This window comes from Podarcis cretensis, assembly GCF_951804945.1.
Source record: "Podarcis cretensis genome assembly, chromosome: 15".
In the NCBI taxonomy this organism is placed as follows: domain Eukaryota; kingdom Metazoa; phylum Chordata; class Lepidosauria; order Squamata; family Lacertidae; genus Podarcis; species Podarcis cretensis.
In genome coordinates, this window is record NC_137185.1 from 38,602,305 (window position 1) to 38,621,908 (window position 19,604).

The window sequence follows — 19,604 nt, forward strand, 5'->3', positions numbered from 1 at the left end:
CTGAGGAGACTTTTGAGAGTCCCATGGACTGCTAGAAGTACAAACCTCTCCATTCTGAAGGAAATCAGCCCTGAGTGCTCACTGGAAGGACAGATCCTGAAGCTGAGACTCCAATACTTTGGCCACCTCGTGAGAAGAGAAGACTCCCTGGAAAAGACCCTGGTGTTGGGAAAGATTGAGGGCACAAGGAGAAGGGGACGACAGAGGACGAGATGGTTGGACAGTGTTCTCGAAGCTACCAACTTGAGTTTGACCAAAGCCACTTCCGAGCTAGAGAGGAGGTGGGGTTGCGGGCCCACCCCCTCCCACACACGCGGGGGCTGGCTCTTAGCCCCTGCGAGAGCGAGGGAATCCCCGGGCGTGCCTACAACCCAGCCCACCAATTGGCGGGCTGGGGAGGCGTGGCCTAGCCCATTTAAGGCCGGCGCGCCCGGGGACCGCCCTCTTTGCCCTGTTCCAGCTGCCCGGTTTTGGATCTCGGTTCCTCGCACGGAACCGCCTTTCATCCGATTTTAATCCTTCGTTTACTGTTTCCTTGAACGGCTATCTTCGCTGTAGCACTCTTCTGACTCCGCGACTGGTGCAGCCCCCCGAACTCCGTGCATGCCCGAGCCTTCCGGGCTTTTCTGCGTGTCCGTGCACTGCTGCTGTGCTTTGGTAAGCCGCTGCCGGGCACTTAAAATAAAAGAGCTGAAATCACTGGCACTGTGCTCGGCGGACTGGGTCGCGTTTTTCTTTCGAGCCTTGCTCGATTGGCGATTAGGCATTGGCAGGGGTAATTGTTATGCAAATGAATGAGGGGAAGGAAGCGCCATCACCTTCCCACAGTGAAAAAGGGTAGTCCGGTAAAGGACTCCGGGGGGGCGTTGCCTTGTCCGAAACCTAGGGAGGTGAGGGCCTACGGCACGCCCCCGAGTGGTGACACCCGTGGGATCCTAGTTGGCGTACTTCAACAGGACTCCCACGGCTGATGGATAACCCTTCCCAGTCTCCATGCCGGGTAGTCGATAGGAGCCAATGTCTAAGGCCAATATCTTCCAATTCCTGTAATCAATAAAGTTGTGGCCTTTTACGCCCATTAACCTTAAATAATGTGTCCGGTGTCTTGCCACGCAAGCTGCAGGAGGTAGTGGAAGACAGGAGTGCCTGGCGTGCTCTGGTCCATGGGGTCACGAAAAGTCAGACATGACTAAACGACTAAACAACAACAAAGCTGAGAAGATTGTTTCTATAATTCTTCGTCTGTCTTTTCAAAGCTGACCATTTAATGATTTCCATTCGATCATATATCTTTTGTAATGTTGGGTCTTTTCCATGATTTTGCAAATGCTATTCATGCCACTGTAACAATGTGTAAGATTGGGATTTGTTTCTCTACGGGCACAAAAATCATTAAAGACACACCACTGGGTCTAGCTCTATTTTCCACAGAAATATTTCACTGATTATTCCCACTACTATCTTCCAATATCTAGCTACCTTTTTGCACTCATATATCCATTTGGTAACTGACAGATCCCATATTTTCCCTCTTGTACAATTTTTCCCTCATTGTAAGATGCCACCGTGTACTCAACTTGAGACAATTTTCTGAGGGCTACTAAAAAAGCACAAGCATCTACTAAAGAAACCCTTCATTTGACACATTTCTCTGCACATCTCTACATAACACCTTGTTTACTAGTTCTGACTGCTCCTGATGTGTTGGTTGTTGCTTTTCATAAAATGCAGCTGATCGGGCTGTAAAGTTGACAGCATCAGCAATGGATGGGGGGCTATTAATTGCTTTCCTAATCTGTCCACATAGTGCTGCAATGGACTTCATTTTGCTATACCCCAAATATATCAGATTCCAGCTTTCAGTTCCCCTTAAAAACAATAGTTCCGATCTATGCTGATTAATTATTTTATTTCAAAATAAAACAGAGTATTTGCAGACCCATCTTGCTTACTCAAACTAACAGGTTGGTTTGGCTCAGGTGAAGTGCTTATGAACCAATCTGGGAACTCTGCAGACTGAAAAGAGCATGTCTCTTCGCTGCCCTCAGTTTTGCTATAGAAGGTGAAGCTCTTGAATTCCTCATTTTTTTCATAAAGCTGATGAATTTTTCTCTCCTAAGAAAACATGAAAACTCAGACAGATAAGTTACATGGTATTAATAGGACAGCATGGTTTCTGGATTAACAACAAATAGTCCATTTCAAAGCATGTGTTCCATGCCAACAGTTTCTATTATCGGGGTTTTTTTCTGTGTTCTATACTACTTCATTATTTTTTAAAAAATGGGGAAATATCAGAAACCAGTAATTAAAGTTCATTCTATTCCACAGGAAATAGAAGCAAACTAATTAAAGGACGATTTGGAACTAATTACCCAACAGTGTTGACAGGACATAATGAAGCAGGCAGAAACAACAAGCATGGGAACCTTTTAATTAAAGGCACAATAGCCCCTAAAATCCTGAATTATGCTTTGCCTCTCCACACTGGATAGGCTAGCACAACAATCACATTCTGTCACAAAAAAGACTGCCACCAAAAATGGAAACAGGAAGAACTACCGACGCTTGAAGAATGGAGAATGAAACTGACGGACTATGCAGAACTGGACAAACTAACAGGGAAAATTAGATATCTGCGAGACCATAAGTTCATCGAGGACTGGGGAAAATTTGTAGATTATCTGGAGAGTATATGTGATGAACAGATAACGCTTGTGGGTTTTCAAGAAGCTCTGTGAAAGTATAAGGAATATTGTAAAAAAGAAAATAAGATTGGGAGGGTACATTAAAAGGCAATAACAAAATTAGGAAATGCGTAACTAAAAAATAAAAACGGAAGATTGGCAGAGAAGCTGATGGGAGTCTAAAAGAAAAAATGTGTGATAAATTTGGATGTGGTTATATATATTTGTATTTGAAAAATTAATAAAAATTATTTAAAAACAAAAAACAAAAAAGACTGCCACCAATCATGTCTGGGGGAGGAATAGGAAGGATATATAGAATGCAGTGTAATCTACTGTTGTACTATCATACCTCGGGTTAAAGATGCTTTGGGTTAAATGTTTTCAGGTTGTGTCCCGTGGCAACCCGGAAGTACCAGAAAGGGTTACTTCTGGGTTTCGCTGCTCATGCATGTGCAAAATGACATCATGCACATGCGCAGAAGCAGCAAATCACGACCCGCACAGATGCGGGTTGCGTTCTGCTCAGGTTGTGAACGGAGCTCCAGAATGGATCCTGTTCGCAAGCAGAGGTACCACTATATATAAAACACTGTAATGTGCATCCATGTAAGCATTCTCTGTAAAAAGGGGGCAAACAAAAAATAGTCATTCCAAACAAAGTGTGGAGAAGTATCTCTGGGTCTCAGTATTTCTCCTCTGTAAGCAAAGACTATGAGTCATCTTGGTACAGAGTACCAGGACTGTGTTTAGCACAGAATGTACATAATCCTAATCACAGAGGACAAACAGATATGTGACATGGGGGATTCCCTTTGTATAAGGGCTGCCTGACTATTGAGAGAGGGGTTCAAAGATCTACTGACAAGGACTGCATCTTTAATCCCAACTCTATAAGTACTTTAAAAAGATAGGAACTAGAGTTTTATTTTTCAAAAGCCCAGTCGCAGACTTTAACAAAACCATGTGAGATGCTCTTATTACCAGCAGGGTAGGTTAATAACCATGCAGAGAGTGTAGATGGGATGAATTGCAAAAAAAACCCACACAACCCATCTCTGATATAAGTGGTTCAGGTAATATCCAACCAGATATTACTTAGAAGATAGTTTCATCTTCCTAATGCTTTGAACTTACATTAGATAAGAACTAGCCTGTTCAGACCAGTTGAACTATTGAAAAAAGGGGAGTTAAACTGTAAACATAGATTGGAGATAAAACCAAGGATATTTGTCTATTCAGGCTAGGGTTCTCAACAGAGGTCGAGGAGTGTCATAGACTCTAGAATGCATTGAAATATAGTCACTATCTTCATGACAAGATAATCTCTTAGGATTACAATCCATAGGATTGTAGAGTTGAAAGGGACCATGAGGGTCATCCAATCCAACCCCCTACAATGCAGGAATCTTTTCCCAATGTGGGGCTTCAACCCACAACCCTGAAATTAAGAGTCTCATGCTCTACCAACTGAGCTCTCTCAGGACAGAGTGGATTCAACAACTGAAACTGAAACTGAACTACAACTACACCTGAAACTCACCTCTAACTTTAGCTGAGGTTGACCTTCACCAGACTTCACACAAAACAGGGTGTAGCTCTTATCTCTGAGCCCAATAAATATGGGTCGCTTTTTTTGATCTTGATCTTGATTTAGAGAGTGGTTTGGGAGTACAACCATTAACTCATCTGGAGAACAACAGAGAAACAGGTTAAATGGTACAAGAGAGAGTGAAAATCATCTTTCAGTAGTGCTAGAGTTTTGGATGAGAAGATACTAATTGGAAGGTGGTGTGGTGGCGGTTGTTCTTGTTGTTACAAAAATTCATATCCCATCTTTCATCTTTCATAGAGTTCAAGGTGGTGTACATGGTCCTCACCCTCCTCATTTCATCCCTGCAATAACCCTGTGAGCCAGGTTAGACTGAGAGATAGTGACTGTCCCATGGTTAACCAGTGAGCTTCATGGCTCAGTGGCAATTTTAACTTTGGTCTCCAAGGTCCTAGCCTAACATTCTAGCCACTACACCATCTTGCTTAACTGTAAGATTTACTGGTGCTGATAGGGTCAATATACACAAATAGGAATCTTCATATATGGGGAGGAATCAGAGTGGGGTAGAAATGAAAGAAGGTAGATCAGAGCATGGTCCATTTATCAGCAATGGCATTACTCATGCACCTTATAAAAAGAGTGGCAAACCCAACACCTCCATTACCCAAATCCCAAATTTACAAATGATTGAGAAATGCATACAGACGAGAAGAGCTTCAGCAGCTACCTGATGTGTTGGAATTTTGTGGGGCTGCTATTAGGATGTTGTTCTGTAGGAAGAAGTAATTCTGGTTGATATCCCAAAATCTGCACAACCAGGGCCGCCTCTCCGTTTGCACACTCACTGTACTTGGGGGATGCAAAGGCCCTGGGGGAAAATATACATAGACAGATACATATTACACAAAAACATATAAGCCAATAGATATCTGGAGGAGGAAATAACCAACTTGGTTGGCTCTGAACACCATCTTGCACCTTCTGTCAGTTGCCACATTTTTAATTTTTGTGCTACACCTGGAAATAATGTGCATGAGATATTTCACAGGTTGAGGCCACATACCGGTGATTACTGGGACCAGAAGCAGAAGTGGAAAGAGAAATGATTGCTTTTTTAAAAAAAAATCTTTTTATTGAGTTTCATTTAAATAACCAAAAGAAAAAACAAAACAACAGTTTCAGAAAAAAGAAAAAAAAAGAAATATCCATACAAAAACACACAAAAAATCAATTTCCGTTACAGTTCTTTGTCTTGTTCCTTAAATCTTTATATCTTTAGATATTTAAATCTTTCCTCTACACACCTATTGACCTCCTTCCCTCCCGATTTCGGGCTTCTTGATAAGAATTCTTTCTTTTTTTCTGCAGCTTATAATTGTTAGTGGTTTGCGCATCATAAGAATTATATCAGACCTGCTGTAGTTTTTAAGCTTCTATAGTTTCCTTCAATATATACCATAAATTTGTTCCAGTAGCTAATAAACTTTGTATTTTTTTGGTTTCTAATTTTTTGCGTCATTTTTGCTAGTTCAACATATTCGAATAATTTTGTTTGCCAATCTCTAACCGTTGGGGTATTTGGACTTTTCCAATTTTGTGCAATTAATATTCTAGCCGCTACTGTCGAATATTGGAATAGTGTCTTTTCTTTTTTAATTTCGTCCCCAATTATTCCTAGTAAGAAGGCCTCTGGTCTTTTAGGGAAAGTGTATTTAAATATCTTTTTTAACTCGTTATAAATCAGATCCCAAAATTTCTTCATTTCTTCGCAAGTCCACCACATGTGGTAGAAATTGCCTTCTTTAATTTTACACTTCCAGCAGGCCTTATTTCCTGTTTTGTACATTTTTCCTAGTTTTGCTGGTGTGATGTACCACCTATACATCATTTTTTCCAAATTTTCTCTAAGTGTGACGCATGCCGTGAATTTCATTCCACTACTCCATAATTTCGACCACTTTTCATATTCTATATTGTATCCCAAGTCCATTGCCCATTTTGTCATGACCTCCTTTATTTCTTTGTCTTTAGTGTCCCATTCCAATAATATATCATACATTTTGGATAATAACTTGGTTTTGCCTTCAATTATTTCTATCTGAAATTTAGATTTTTTTCTCACTTATCCCTACTTTTTTATCTTCCATCCATATTGCATTTATTTGATGAAATTGCAGCCAGCCTGTTAATTTGTCTTTCAACTCCTCATATGTTCTCAATTTCCAGCCGCTTTCTGATCTTATCAGTAGGTCTTCGTAGGTCAATCTTTCTCCTTCCATATTTGCTTTTTTGGTTGTTAAAATGTCAATTGGTGATAACCACCAGGGTGTTTTCCATTCTAAAAGTTTTTTATTTTTCTCCCAAACTTCATATAGTGGCCCTCTAATAATATGGCTTGAAAACCCTTTATGTACCTTTTCTTTATTTAGCCACAAGTAGGCGTGCCAACAAGGGACGCAGGTGGCGCTATGGGTTAAAGCCTCAGCGCCTAGGACTTGCCGATCGAAAGGTCGGCGGTTCGAATCCCTGCGGTGGGGTGCGCTCCCGCTGCTTGGTCCCAGCGCCTGCCAACCTAGCAGTTCGAAAGCACCTCCGGGTGCAAGTAGATAAATAGGGACCGCTTACCAGCGGGAAGGTAAACGGCGTTTCCGTGTGCGGCTCTGGCTCACCAGATGCAGCTTTGTCACGCTGGCCACGTGACCCAAGTGTCTCCGGACAGCGCTGGCCCCTGGCCTCTTAAGTGAGATGGGCGCACAACCCCAGAGTCTGTCAAGACTGGCCCGTACGGGCAGGGGTACCTTTACCTTTACCTTTAGGCGTGCCAACTGAATCTATTGTTGAAGCCTTCTAGGTCTAACAGGTCAGTGTTTTCCAAATTGATCCAATCTTTGATCCAGCAAAGGCAGGAGGCCTCGAAGTATAATTTCAGATTTGGCACCGAGAATCCCCCTCTTTCTTTTCCATCTGTGAGTAATTTGAATCTAATTCTTGGTCTTTTCCCTTGCCATATAAATTTCGAAAGAGTTTTCTGCCAATCCTTAAACATTGTAGAACCTCTAATCACTGGAATGTTTTGGAACAAAAATAACATTTTTGGGATTATGTTCATTTTTATTGCCGCCATCCTTCCTGACCACGAAAGTTTCACTCTGTTCCACGTGTCTAGATCTTTTTTAATTTCCTTCCATGTTGTCAAATAATTGTCCTGAATTAAATTTATATTTTTTGTAGTTAGCCAAATTCCCAGATATATATATTATTTGGCCACCTTGATTCCATTCTGTATCTCTAATTTTTCTCTTTCATCTTTTCCCAAATTTTTAGTCAACATTTTTGCCTTTAATTTATTCAATTTAAAACCGGATTGTAATGAGTGGAGAGTATTATTTAATGTTTGTTTTAAAGCCTTTGTGTTTTATTCCATTTTTCCTCTTCTCCCCTCCATTCTCCCTTGTATTTCTGTATTAAAGTTTAAGGCTTCAACGTATTTCTCTCTTTGTAACCACTCTGTTCAGTTCTTTCTCTTATTCTTTAGTGCTCTCGCCAAAAAAAATACAAAGTCTCTAAAGGTCTTTTTCGTTACTTTTATTTTATTTAGTTTCCTTTGCCTCGCTTAATGGCTGCTGAGGACTTTCACTTTTCTGTTTCTACAGCGGGTGAGTGGTCACTTCCTTTCTTCACTCTTACGACTTTGTATCCTGCGCCATTTTAACTCCGAAAAACAGGTCGGGCTCCTCATTTAAATCCTTTTGCATCCAGAGCTCACTTAGTGTATAATCCGAATTTTTAGCCAAGAATTGCTCCAAAAACACTAAGGGTTCTGTTCTTAAAGTTACAGAGGTTTTTCACTTTTCCAGTGGAAGCTAGAGGCATCGCAACACACGGGGTCTGCAGAGCTTACCATTCGCGTTTCTCAGTCCCATCGCTCCCGGGTCCTTTAAAAAAAAAACCGAAAAAACGTCGGAACCACTCCAATGCTGCTGGGTAGCTTATCCCTCAGGGGTATCCCCCTTGAGATTTTGGGGGTCGCAGTGCCTTTGCGTTGCCCCCAAGCCCCCATGCCTCGGAAAAGCCCTTCAGCGGCTTCTTCGCGCTCCCTGCTGCTTGCGATCCAGACCGGAAGTCTCAAAAGAGAAATGATTGCTAATTTAACCTATGTACACTAGGCTACTTTATACACATGCTTCTCTTCATCCAGGCAGCCAAGAGCTATAATCAGAGTTCAAGGACACATTCCAGACCAGGGAGATACCCCAAGAAGGTGGAATTTGAGGCCAGTGGAGGGTGTGGCCTGGGGAGTGTTCCATGGACCATATCGAGAGGGCTGCTTGACCATATTTGACCCCTGAGCCTAAGGTTCCTGTCTCTCTAATATATAGCATGAGAAGATGAATGCTTTGGCTGGTGTGTCAAGATTCCCTTTTTATATCTACAGTGGTACCTCGGGTTAAGTACTTAATTAGTTCCGGAGGTCTGTACTTAACCTGAAAGTGTTCTTAAGCAGAAGCACCACTTTAGCTAATGGGGCCTCCTGCTGCTGCCGCGCCACCGGAGCACGATTTCTGTTCTCATCCTGAAGCAAAGTTCTTAACCTGAAGCACTATTTCTGGGTTAGCAGAGTCTGTAACCTGAAGCGTATGTAACCTGAAGCGTATGTAACCCGAGGTACCACTGTACTTGCTTATTTTAAAGCCTTTCAAGAAACCACCTGTGCTGGATCTCAGCCTTAATATTACATTTCTCCAAAATCGTTGTGCCACCAAAGTTGTGCCTGCACAATTGCAGATATCCTCCAGATAATATAACCCTGTAGTTTCTTGATATGTTTTTCTCCAAACCAGCTTCAAGCCAAATGGAAGAAAAAGAATGACCTGGCTGTATTTTAACATGTTAACACATATACAGCCAAAGTGATGACCATATCCTATGAGGATACAATGAATATCTAAAGAAACTGGAGACTTTGACAGACTGGAAAGCAGCAACTGTATCAGCAGGTGGAATTATATGATCGCCTGTTGAGTTTTTTCTTTCCTGGAGAAACCAGTTAAACAGCAAATCAGTTAAAACAGTTCAACAAGAGTACTTGGTATTCAGCCAGGTCAATCCCATTGGAACAAAGAAGGATAAACTATCACCCAGTACTCGGCTGATGATTGTGTCTAGGGTGGGGAGAAGGTGGAGCCACATAGAAGCAGAGGAAGGTAACAAGTCAGAGGACAAAATCAAAGGCATGTAGAGACAATTCTGGCAGTCAGCAACATATAAGAAATGTCAGTGCTCCCAACTATTCAGTACTGCAGACCCTAAATACAGTGGTACCTCGGGTTAAGTACTTAATTCGTTCCAGAGGCCCGTTCTTAACCTGAAACTGTTCTTAACCTGAAGCACCACTTTAGCTAATGGGGCCTCCTGCTGCTGCTGCACCGCCGCTGCACGATTTCTGTTCTCATCCTGAAGCAAAGTTCTTAACCTGAAGCACTATTTCTGGGTTAGCGGTGTCTGTAACCTGAAGCGTATGTAACCCAAGGTACCACTGTAGAGCCTCTTTTCCCAGTAAGATAATGTGGCTCTCTTAAAGCAGGGATATTGAACCTGTGTGACCCACACGGTCCCTTCTTCCCAACTCTACAATTCTACAATTTATGCAGTAAACTCCAACGCTGTCAGGTTACAGCTTCCTTAAGCCCTAATCCTTGGCCATGCTGGCTGGTGCTGACGTGTGTCAAGAACCTAACAACATCCGGAGGGATGCAATTTCTCCACCCGTGTCGTCAAGGCATCACACTCTAGCCTGTCTCCGGGAGTCTTTTGACATTATCTCTGAAGACTGGTTGGTATCTTATGGCAAGGAAGAAATGGCCCTAATTGTTTTGGTTGGAAGTTGCTGTGGCGATCACACAGGGTCCCCGGATGTTTCACCATCTATTGATCCCTGTGCCACCACTTTACTTCTCTCTGCCACCACCCAGGCCCTACCTGGGACAATACTGAATCCAGTCAGGGTTAAATTGGAACATAAACTTCTGTTTGTTTATTGCAGTTTAACAAGCGTGTGGTTTCATAAACAGTATCGGTCAATTACAATCATGGGGTGCCTATCCAGACCTATAACTTCCACTACCTGCTCTCACTCACAGTTCCTAACTGTTCCTGACTCAGCTTATTTCGCTACACTAACTCAACCTCCCCACAGACTCTATCCCAATTCACTCCCACTCCAACCAACCACCCAACTCCCAACGAACTCTCTCCTCCACCCCTCCCAGAGCTTGTTTTATAGTGCCTCTGACTCCACCCCCTGGGTCCTGATTGGCTAACCTGTTTAACTATTTAACCTCCAGCACTATCATATGTTAACGTCACAGTTGCCAGAGGGGGACTTGTCCTCACTTGGTTAGTATACCTATTGTGTGGGTAATAAAAATAAAGCCCCTTTAAATGTAGTTGATTGAAATGAACATTCTAGAATCCGTAGAAATCAGAACATAAATTAGGTCATATTCATTTCTTTACAACTATGTGATACTTTGGTATATATATTTAATATTACATATACACATAAGGAGCATTTATTATGATACCAAAGAGGGTGCTCTGTTTAGTCGTTAGTTGTGTTTTACAGACCATAGAAATTATCCAGAATTTTCTGTAGGTGCTATTTCTTCAATATATTTTAACCTGTGTTGTAAACCACTCAGGGATTTGTTTAAATATAAATATTAAATTTTAAGTGCTCATTAATGGTTATATGTTTTAAATATTGATTATGAAATTTCAAACAAGAAGAAGAATTTTTTACATTGGCTAAATAGGGATATATGCAGTTTGGGTCCTTTTCTAGGGTAACAAACAGAAAAGTAAGAAGTTGTTTTTCACCTGATACTGGCCCAAATGCAGTGAATAAATCTACCATTTCCTGATCCCAAGTTTTCTTCCTCTTGGCTTCCACCTCGTACGGCTCACATTTCTGGGGTCCCACCTTCTGGGGCTCATACTTCTGGGGTTCCATCTCTACAGCGTCTCCCACTTTCTCCAGTGCTTTTATAGAATTGCTTGAACTTCAGGCTCTTGGATGTTTTTTCTGCTGTCACAGCAACAATCCTGAGAGGGAGCTACTAAAAGAGATCGATATCATAGGCTATGATTCCTGATGAGCAGAGACCTGACAGCATCCAAAGGTTTCTAAAGAAAGGTGGCTGTGGAGCAGGTCCATTGATTGCCCTCTGCCAGGGATGTTGTTGGACTACAACTCCCATCAGCCCCAGCCAGCATGGCTAATTGGTCTGGGATGATGGAGGTTGTAGTCTACAATATTTGGAGGATCGCAGGCACCCCATCCCAGTCCTATGGCCTATGCTGCAGTCTCACCTTCGGGAAGCAAAAGTAATGGATTATTACTGGGGGGAAATATAGAGTGAATGGCCTCATTGCAAGCTGCCTTTTCCTGAATCGGACTATTGTCCCATCTAGCTAAGTTTTATCTACATTGAGTGGCAGCAGCTCCCCAGAGGACCCCCAGGCCGGAGTCTCTTCCTGCCCTATCATACAGGCAGGCATGGAAAGAGGAACCCATGTGTGGCTGGATTTTTAAACAGTGGGGTCACATGCCCATGATATATTTAAAACACATTTATGCCATTGTAACAGTAATGGTTTGGCTTTCCCAAAGGAATCCTGAGAACAGTAGTTTACCCCTCACAGAGCTACAACTCCCAACACCCTTAACAAACTATAGTTCCTTTATTATTATTATTATTATTATTATTATTATTATTATTATTATTATTATTATTAAAAGGGAGAGAGAGAGCGCGCGACCCAGTCTGGTGTAGTGGTTTAGAGCAGTAGACTCGTAATCTGGTGAACCGGGTTCGCGTCTCCGCTCCTCCACATGCAGCTGCTGGGTGACCTTGGGCTAGTCACACTTCTCTGAAGTCTCTCAGCCCCACGCACCTCACAGAGTGTTTGTTGTGGGGGAGGAAGGGAAAGGAGAATGTTAGCCACTTCGAGACTCCTTCGGGTAGTGATAAAGCGGGATTATTAATTTTCTATTAAAAAACAAATTTAAAAAAAAAACTATAGTTCCCAGGATTATTTGGGGAAAGGCTGTGCTTTAACTATTGCTTTCAATGTCCAATTGAATAGAGCTAATACCAGGTTTGCCAGGCCAGGGAAGAAATTTATTATGGAAACGCACAAGGTAGTTGACAGGGGTATAATCATAATAAACCAAAACTATTTTTTTTTTAATGACAAGCTATAAATCAAGTGGGGAGGACCTGTGGTCCTCCAGACACTGTTGAACTCCAACTCCCAGCAGTCCCAACCAGAATGAGGAATGGTTACTGATGATGGGAATTGTAGTCCAGCAACATCTGACTGCTAACAGTTTCCCATTTCCCATCACAAATGGAAATCTGTGCTATTCTCATTCTTAAAATTTCAGAGAAATATATTTAGCTTTGGCTCCCAATGACCATAATGACAGGAAATTTAAATACCATATTTTTCGCTCTATAAGACGCACCAGACCACAAGACACCTAGTTTGGAGGAGGAAAACAAGAAAAAAATATATTCTGAATCTCAGAAGCCAGAACAGCAAGAGGGATCGCTGTGCAGTGAAAGCAGCAATCCCTCTTGCTGTTCTGGCTTCTGGGATAGCTGCGCAGCCTGCATTCGCTCCATAAGACACACACACATTTTCCCTTACTTTTTAGGAGGGAAAAAATGAGTCTTATAGAGCGAAAAATACGGTATTTAGAAATGGGCTAAGGGAAGGTCTATACACAGAGATATTTGCCTTACAGGTGCCTTACTGGAAGCAGAGAAGAGCCTTCCCAGCCAAAATGGCACCGTGGGGTTGTATTCAACCCCGGGGTGGGGTCGGCACTGCAACCTGCCTGCCATTGACCAAATAGGCAGGCCAGCTGCAATCCACTTCCTAAGCCTGGGTGAAGCTGATACGAGTTCCCCCAAGCCCAGGAAAAACTCTCGCCTCCAGCACAACCACTGGATCATAGCTGATTTTACCGTTTCTTCCTCCGTGTTCCATTTCAACAGCAAGTTATACATTTTTGACAGTACCTTAGCATTGGGTTCTAACAATTCTGTCTCTAACTTTGATTTTTCCACCTGGAAGCCCACTTTCTTACTCTTCTCTCCTTTCTTTATGCTTCCACTGCTCCCTTATTTTTATTCAACACCCCCCCAATTGCACCTGAGGCTACTACCACCATCCTCTGGATGGTTCCAGCACCCCACAGACTGTGGCTTAGCCCTTGCGGGAAACACTGATCAAGTCCAAGGAAAGAAAGTGTAGAGTGGACAGTACCTGTGCTGATTTGGAAAGTCTGGTACCTTGAGCTGCAGATTCCCGCCCTGTGCTCTCTGCAAAGTATTGCACAGCGTTTTATAGTTAACCCCGTGACACTGGTGGGTGCGACCAGGTGCTGAAGGGTTATTTTGGGGTCAAATACGTGGCTGAGCCTGATTGTAGAGCTGCTTTTCTAGAAGCTGGGGGCCCTGGAACACTGTAAAGAGGAACTTAAAGCAACACAAGCTTTCCTTTGAAATCTGCACTTCTCTAAATTCTGCAGCGCAGTTCTCCAGGCAAGTAATGTGCCCAGAAATGTATAAATTAAAGTGTGCATGAAATATTGGTTGAAAACAGCACTACATTAGTGGAGATTGCTTTGCAAAAATGTGCCTGTTAAGCAAGAGTGCATACAAAGATTTGCATACTAGAAGAAATTCACATCGAAATGCTGCTGATGACCTTTTTTTAAAAAAAAAGAAAATGCAAACTGAAATGTGAAGAACTGAACTTTGGGTTGTATCTAATGCTAGTTCTGCTCAGGGCCATGGAAATGAATGGGCATGATTGACTTCATTTCATTGATTTGAGTGGGTCTACTCTAAGCAGAACATAGCTGGATACAACCTTTAAAATTGGAAAATGAGAAACCAAAAGAAGCCAACATTGACAGATTTCCCCACTGAAAGGTGGGGCTTTGGGGCCTCTCCATTGGCCATGTTGAAAGATCAGCAAGTTCCCTTTTTCCTCCTCTCTCTCAGTACATTTTTCCTTTTGTGCCGTGTCTCTTAGATTGTGAGCCAGAGGACAGGAACCCTCTTCTCACTGGTATTTGTAAGCCTTTCTGGGAACCTTTTCTGACGGAAGAGCAGAGAGGGGAGAAGGAGGAGGAGGAGGAGGAGGAGGAGGAGGAGGAGGAGGAGGAGGAGGAGGAAAACAACAGCAGCAGTGACTTTTGGGGAACACCTAGTTGGATTTTGACTTTCAGATTCAAAAAGTTCTCAGGCACCTTTCAGGGCAGCCAGCCTGTTTTGTTTCCAGTCAGTGCAGCCCATAACATCATGATGAAAGTCTGCAACTTTTTAACATATATCACACACACACACCTTCACGATGACAATAATGCAGTAACATTTGGGAAGCATCACAGAACAACGAATGAAGAGGAATGATATGCAGATGGACCAGTATAAATCCACCACTGATGTTCTATTATAATTGTGTCAGTAACAGGTTGCAGAATAGACCTGCAAGAAAATACCAGTCTAGAAAGGCCCAAAGTCTCACCTGTCACTACCTGCTTCTTTATCCTTTTTTACTGCTTTGACTTTCAACATCCATTGCTAGCAGCCTAGCAACAAAGGATTTTGATCCCCATTTGACAGGGCAGCAATTTGAGCATTATGCCTCTCATGTTTGCATAAGTGCATCGTGCACACTTCAAACTGAAATTAAAGCTCGCTGTCCCAAAGTCCTTCCTGGGAATGCCAGCCCAAGTCTCACATGACATGTAAAGAATGATTAATTACAAGCCACTCATTTTGATTATAATGCTAGTGTTGAAAAATAGGCCAGTGCCCACTGAAGTTCCTTTTAGCTTATGAATTGTAGGTATTTCTCTTTCTTTAAGAAGACAAATGGGAGGGAGTGGCGCTCATCTGTCTCTTAATATCACAAAAGGGTATGAGGAATAAATTCATTATGGATTTTCACTGCAGAAATTGCGTCGGTCGGTACAGATGCTTACAGGATCTGGCGTTGCCAGATTCCTCCCTGATTTTCAGGGCAATTATGTAAAACACTTAGAATTTTGGTTCGGCACCTCAAAGGGGTCCGCTACAGTCGGAGAAGACGGGTGACTTCCAACCAAGGAGAGAAAGAAGCAAGCGGCTTTTTAAGAGCAAAGGTCCTTTATTCGGTGTCAACTGGGTTCCCTATGCAAAGGTGACAAAAGGTATGAGGAACCCCGCACAAAGGTAAGTTCAGAATTTTATACAGTCACATTTGTGGGTGGTCTTATTCATCACAGGTTTGTCAATTTACAAAGTAAGGGTGCAGGGGACATGGGTGCAGGGTGCTAAAGGGAGGTCCAGGTGCAAGATACAAGGTGGGGTGCAAATCCTATCTACATGAGTAAGGTAATACCGAGAGATCCAGAGGTGGCAAATGATATTGAATATACTCGGAGTCAAGTGTGGATTTCATGCTCTTTATTCAGCTCATAGTGGTGAGGAGGAATGGAAGTTCCCCCAGAATGTCTGCTTTATATACATTATTGACACAGTGGGCCCCACGTGATTGGCTAATTCTGGGATTCACCTGTAGGCCAATCAGGTTGCGGATTCACTTCCACCTGGAGCTGGATTGGGTGGCTCCTGTGGACCAATCAGACTGCTGCATTCTGAATCCTATTGTTCTAGAACCAATCAGAATGCTGCATTCTGAATGCTATTCAACTCAGTACATAACACATATGATAATCTGGTTTTTCTAGAAGAACAATAGGGATAAGAGTTTTATCTAACAGCTGAATTCGTCTCCCTGCAGGGTCAAAGGAAATGGATCTCGTCCTCTGGCACTTTACGAAAGAAGGAAGGGGAACTGAGTGGAAGTGATTGGGTTGAGGCTAAAACTAACATTTATCAGCACTTTCATGGTTACAATAAAGTGATGCAATTTTAATACATGGATTCTAGTTCTTATTTTCCTGAAAGTAGTTACAATCATTGGGAAGTTGAACAAACACTGATAAGGCACAAGGATACAAAGGGGTTAATTTCATTTGCACATATGCCACATGTAACAATTGCAATTGTACCTGGATACAATTATAAAAAAAAACCACTTGATTACAATTACAAAAAAATACTTGGATACAATTATAAAAATAGAGATAGGTTAAATTGAGGAAACAGGGTAATGGACAGTGCAGGGAGGAAAGAAAAATGCTTTATTTGACAGAAAGGGGATTCAGAGGAGGGGAATAATGGGAGAAGCACATTAAAAGGAGAGCAGATGAAAGGCAAATTGAGGAAAAGGTGTGTGTGTGTGTGTGTGTGTGTGTATATATATATATATATATATTAGATTGTCTTCATTTGATTTATTTGGTCTTGGCTTTCAGCTTCTTTAGCTATTTTTCTACATCAGCAAGATGGACTGATGTGAAAATCTATGGTTATTCTAGGCTTTATTTCAACCATATTTTTTTTAAGATAGCAAAATAAACAATGTTTTTAAAAGATACTGCATTGAACAATACCAATCAAAAGAAATCCTGTAGGGGGAACAATATTAGAATGATCCAAGTCTCAGGTATCAGTATCTGAAATGAGGCTTTGTGGAAGCAAACAGCATTGATCATGGCCCATCTAAGTAGCAATGTCCACCTCTGAGATCTCTGGCCCATTGATCATTTTTTGCTGATTGTGGAGGGAGCTTTTTTTTTAAAAAAAAAATGCACCAGAAATTGTAAGTGGGGGGCTTCTCCCACTGTTGTGCTGTTACACACCATTTCCTGACTCATTAGCAGAGGGGTCACCAACACAGCCCCCACAGACACCATGGCTCCTTAGAGGTTTTCCCTTGACACCCACAAAGCCTCTGAGCCTCCCTCTTCACTCATTGCCCTCTTGGCCATGGGGTGGTGAGGAGGGTTGATTTTTTATCCCTTGAAATGCCAACAGAGCTGAAGGGGGGGGGGGTTGGAAGAGTGACACTCTTTCCCACTTCCTGTTTCATCTCTATATGCTCCTCAGGTATCAGATTAATTCTACAGCTTCTCGCTGTTACTGAGATCCCACGGAAAAGCTAAATCTGTGTGACCACACTTTCTCCCTTTCCATCTCTCGGAGGGAGAGAAGTTACCAGATGGGATGGCATCCACAGAACTCACTGAGAAATGCAGATGTGCTCACAGGTGTAAAAAGGCTGGCAACCGCTGCATCAGCAGGTAGCTCTGCTGTTCTTGAGCCCTGCCTGTGGATGATTTCAACCTTGCCCTCTTGACTAAAATGGGAACTGGTAGTGTGATCCTGTACATGAGGTCTCAGAAGCAGGTCCTGTTGAGACTTAAGGTAAAGGTAAAGGGACCCCTGACCATTAGGTCAAGTCGTGACCGACTCTGGGGTTGGGGTGCTCATCTCACTTTATTGGCCGAGGGATCCGGCATACTGCTTCTGGGTCATGTGGCCAGCATGACTAAGCCGCTTCTCTCCTCTGCAAGCAGGAAAAAGGTAATTTGTTGCTGGTGATATGAAATATACTCGGAGTCGAGTGTGGATTTCATGCTCTTTATTCAGCCCATAGTAGTGAGGAATGGAAGTTCCACTGAAATGTCTGCTTTATATACATTATTTACACAATGGGCTCCACGTGATTGGCTAATTCTGGGATTCTCCTGTAGGCCAATTAGGTTGCGGATTCACTTCCACCTGGAGTTGGATTGGGTGGCTCCTGCAGACCAATCAGACTGCTGCATTCTGAATCCTATTGTTCTAGAACCAATCATAATGCTGCATTCTGAATCCTATTGTTCTAGGACAAATCAGACTGCTGCATTTTGGATCCTATTCAACTCAGTACATAACATGATAAATTTGCGCACGCTTGCATCAGGAGACCTATCACTGCCATTCCAATGACAGTTCTATCTGGAGCCTGAAGTACCTCTATGTTGCCTCAAAATGCTGCCCACAGGCTCCCCATTCAGTTCAGCAAAAAACACATTGAATGCAAAACACGTTTCACTCCACAACCATGAGGATTCCAACTGTTTTTATTATCATTATTTTTAGCCAGAGATTCCATGCCACACCTCAGCTGACAGCCAGACTTCACAAGATGCTTAACATGTTATTGGGAAGATCATCAGGTCCTTAAAAAGAAAAATATCAGGGAGGGAGGTGCATATTTTCAAAAGGACTGTAACCAGAAAAGAAAGAGGAAGCCAATGGAAGCTTTTATTAAGCCCTTGAATCTAATAACAACAAGGCAGGGGAGAAAGGGCTAAACCATTTTTCACATTTTTCACTCTGCCACACATTGAATATATTAGCATACAGCCTGCAAATTCTTCCTCTCTTCTTTCCCTTGAAAGCAATGGTTCTGGACTATTTAACGGAGTCCTTCCTTTCAAAATAAAATGAAGTGATGCAGTGAGCTCCACCTCGACCCAAATCAAGAGGCCTGTTTGGCTCATCCCGAGTGCTTAGGAACCAACCAGGAAATGCAGCAGATTCGAAAGAGCAAGTCTCATCGTTGCCATCAGTATTACTGTAGAAAGTAAAACTCTTGAATTCCTCATTTGCTCTATAAAGATCCATTATATCTCTCTCCTAAGAAAACATGACAATTCAGTTAGAAACAAAACTTATATCACATCAATTTGACAGTATGGTTGTAGGATTAGCAATGAATTGCACCCTAGAAGGCTTCTATTCCTTCTGTTTTCTCACCTTTAATGCAAACAGCACAGCTTCAAAAGTAGCAGCAAAGACTCTCCTCCCTGAAAGAGAGGGGAGTGGTGGTGGGCGGGAGCCCGAACACCGCTCCTAGCAGGGGGCGTTGCCCCCTGCCTCCAGCTCACCTGGCTGGCGCTCACGCCCCCCCCCGGTGGCCGTCCAACCAGGTGCCATGGGGGGCGTGTCCAGCAGCCTTTATGCTGCAGCACCAGCCTCTTCCCGGCCTCATTTCTCTTCGTTGTCCTGTGCGAGTCACCCACCCTCCACTCCCTTTGAGTTAGGGCTTAGGTCATTGGCCTTGCTATGGACCTTAGGTTGGTCGCCCCGGTTGCCCAGGGGGGCTGGTAGGAGTTTTTCCATTTGGCATTAGGCTTTTTGGTTTTTTCGCCTACCTCGTAGCAATCGTCACAACTTTTTGTGGTATTGGTGGGTAGGTTAGGTGAAATATACTCAGAGTCGCAAAGTGATTTCATGCTCTTTATTCAGCTCATAGTGGTGAGGAGGAATGAATGTCCCCTCAAAGTATCTGCTTTATATACATTATTTACACAATGGGCTGCACATGATTGGCTAATTCCGGAA

General features: G+C 42.7%; 1 protein-coding gene across 2 annotated transcripts; it reads right to left on the bottom strand.

The window, feature by feature from the left end:
- Window positions 1-1,140: 1,140 nt before the first annotated feature.
- On the bottom strand, window positions 1,141-13,726 carry LOC307203572 (interleukin-1 family member 10-like). 2 transcript variants are annotated; one of them, XM_079954447.1, is made up of 5 exons: window positions 13,579-13,726; window positions 11,122-11,326; window positions 4,970-5,110; window positions 4,231-4,376; window positions 1,141-2,115 (listed from the first exon to the last, which is right to left on the bottom strand). In XM_079954447.1, the coding sequence occupies exons 2-5, from the start codon at window positions 11,252-11,254 to the stop codon at window positions 1,903-1,905; spliced, it is 633 nt and encodes a 210-aa protein (XP_079810573.1). In that variant the 5' UTR covers window positions 11,255-11,326; window positions 13,579-13,726; the 3' UTR covers window positions 1,141-1,902. The 2 variants fall into 2 exon arrangements, with proteins under 2 accessions (XP_079810573.1, XP_079810574.1); XM_079954448.1 differs by having other exon boundaries at window positions 11,122-11,357.
- Between the last annotated feature and the right edge of the window lie 5,878 nt (window positions 13,727-19,604).

Coding starts and splice junctions, on each gene's coding strand:
- LOC307203572 (XM_079954447.1), bottom strand. CDS start 11,254: ATGGAACCCCAGAAGTATGAGCCCCAGAAGGTGGGACCCCAGAAATGT. Junction 5,111..11,121: donor TGCATTTGGGCCAGTATCAG/GTGAAAAACAAC, acceptor ATTTTCCCCCAG/GGCCTTTGCATCCCCCAAGT. Junction 4,377..4,969: donor ACAAAATTCCAACACATCAG/GTAGCTGCTGAA, acceptor GTTGTTCTCCAG/ATGAGTTAATGGTTGTACTC.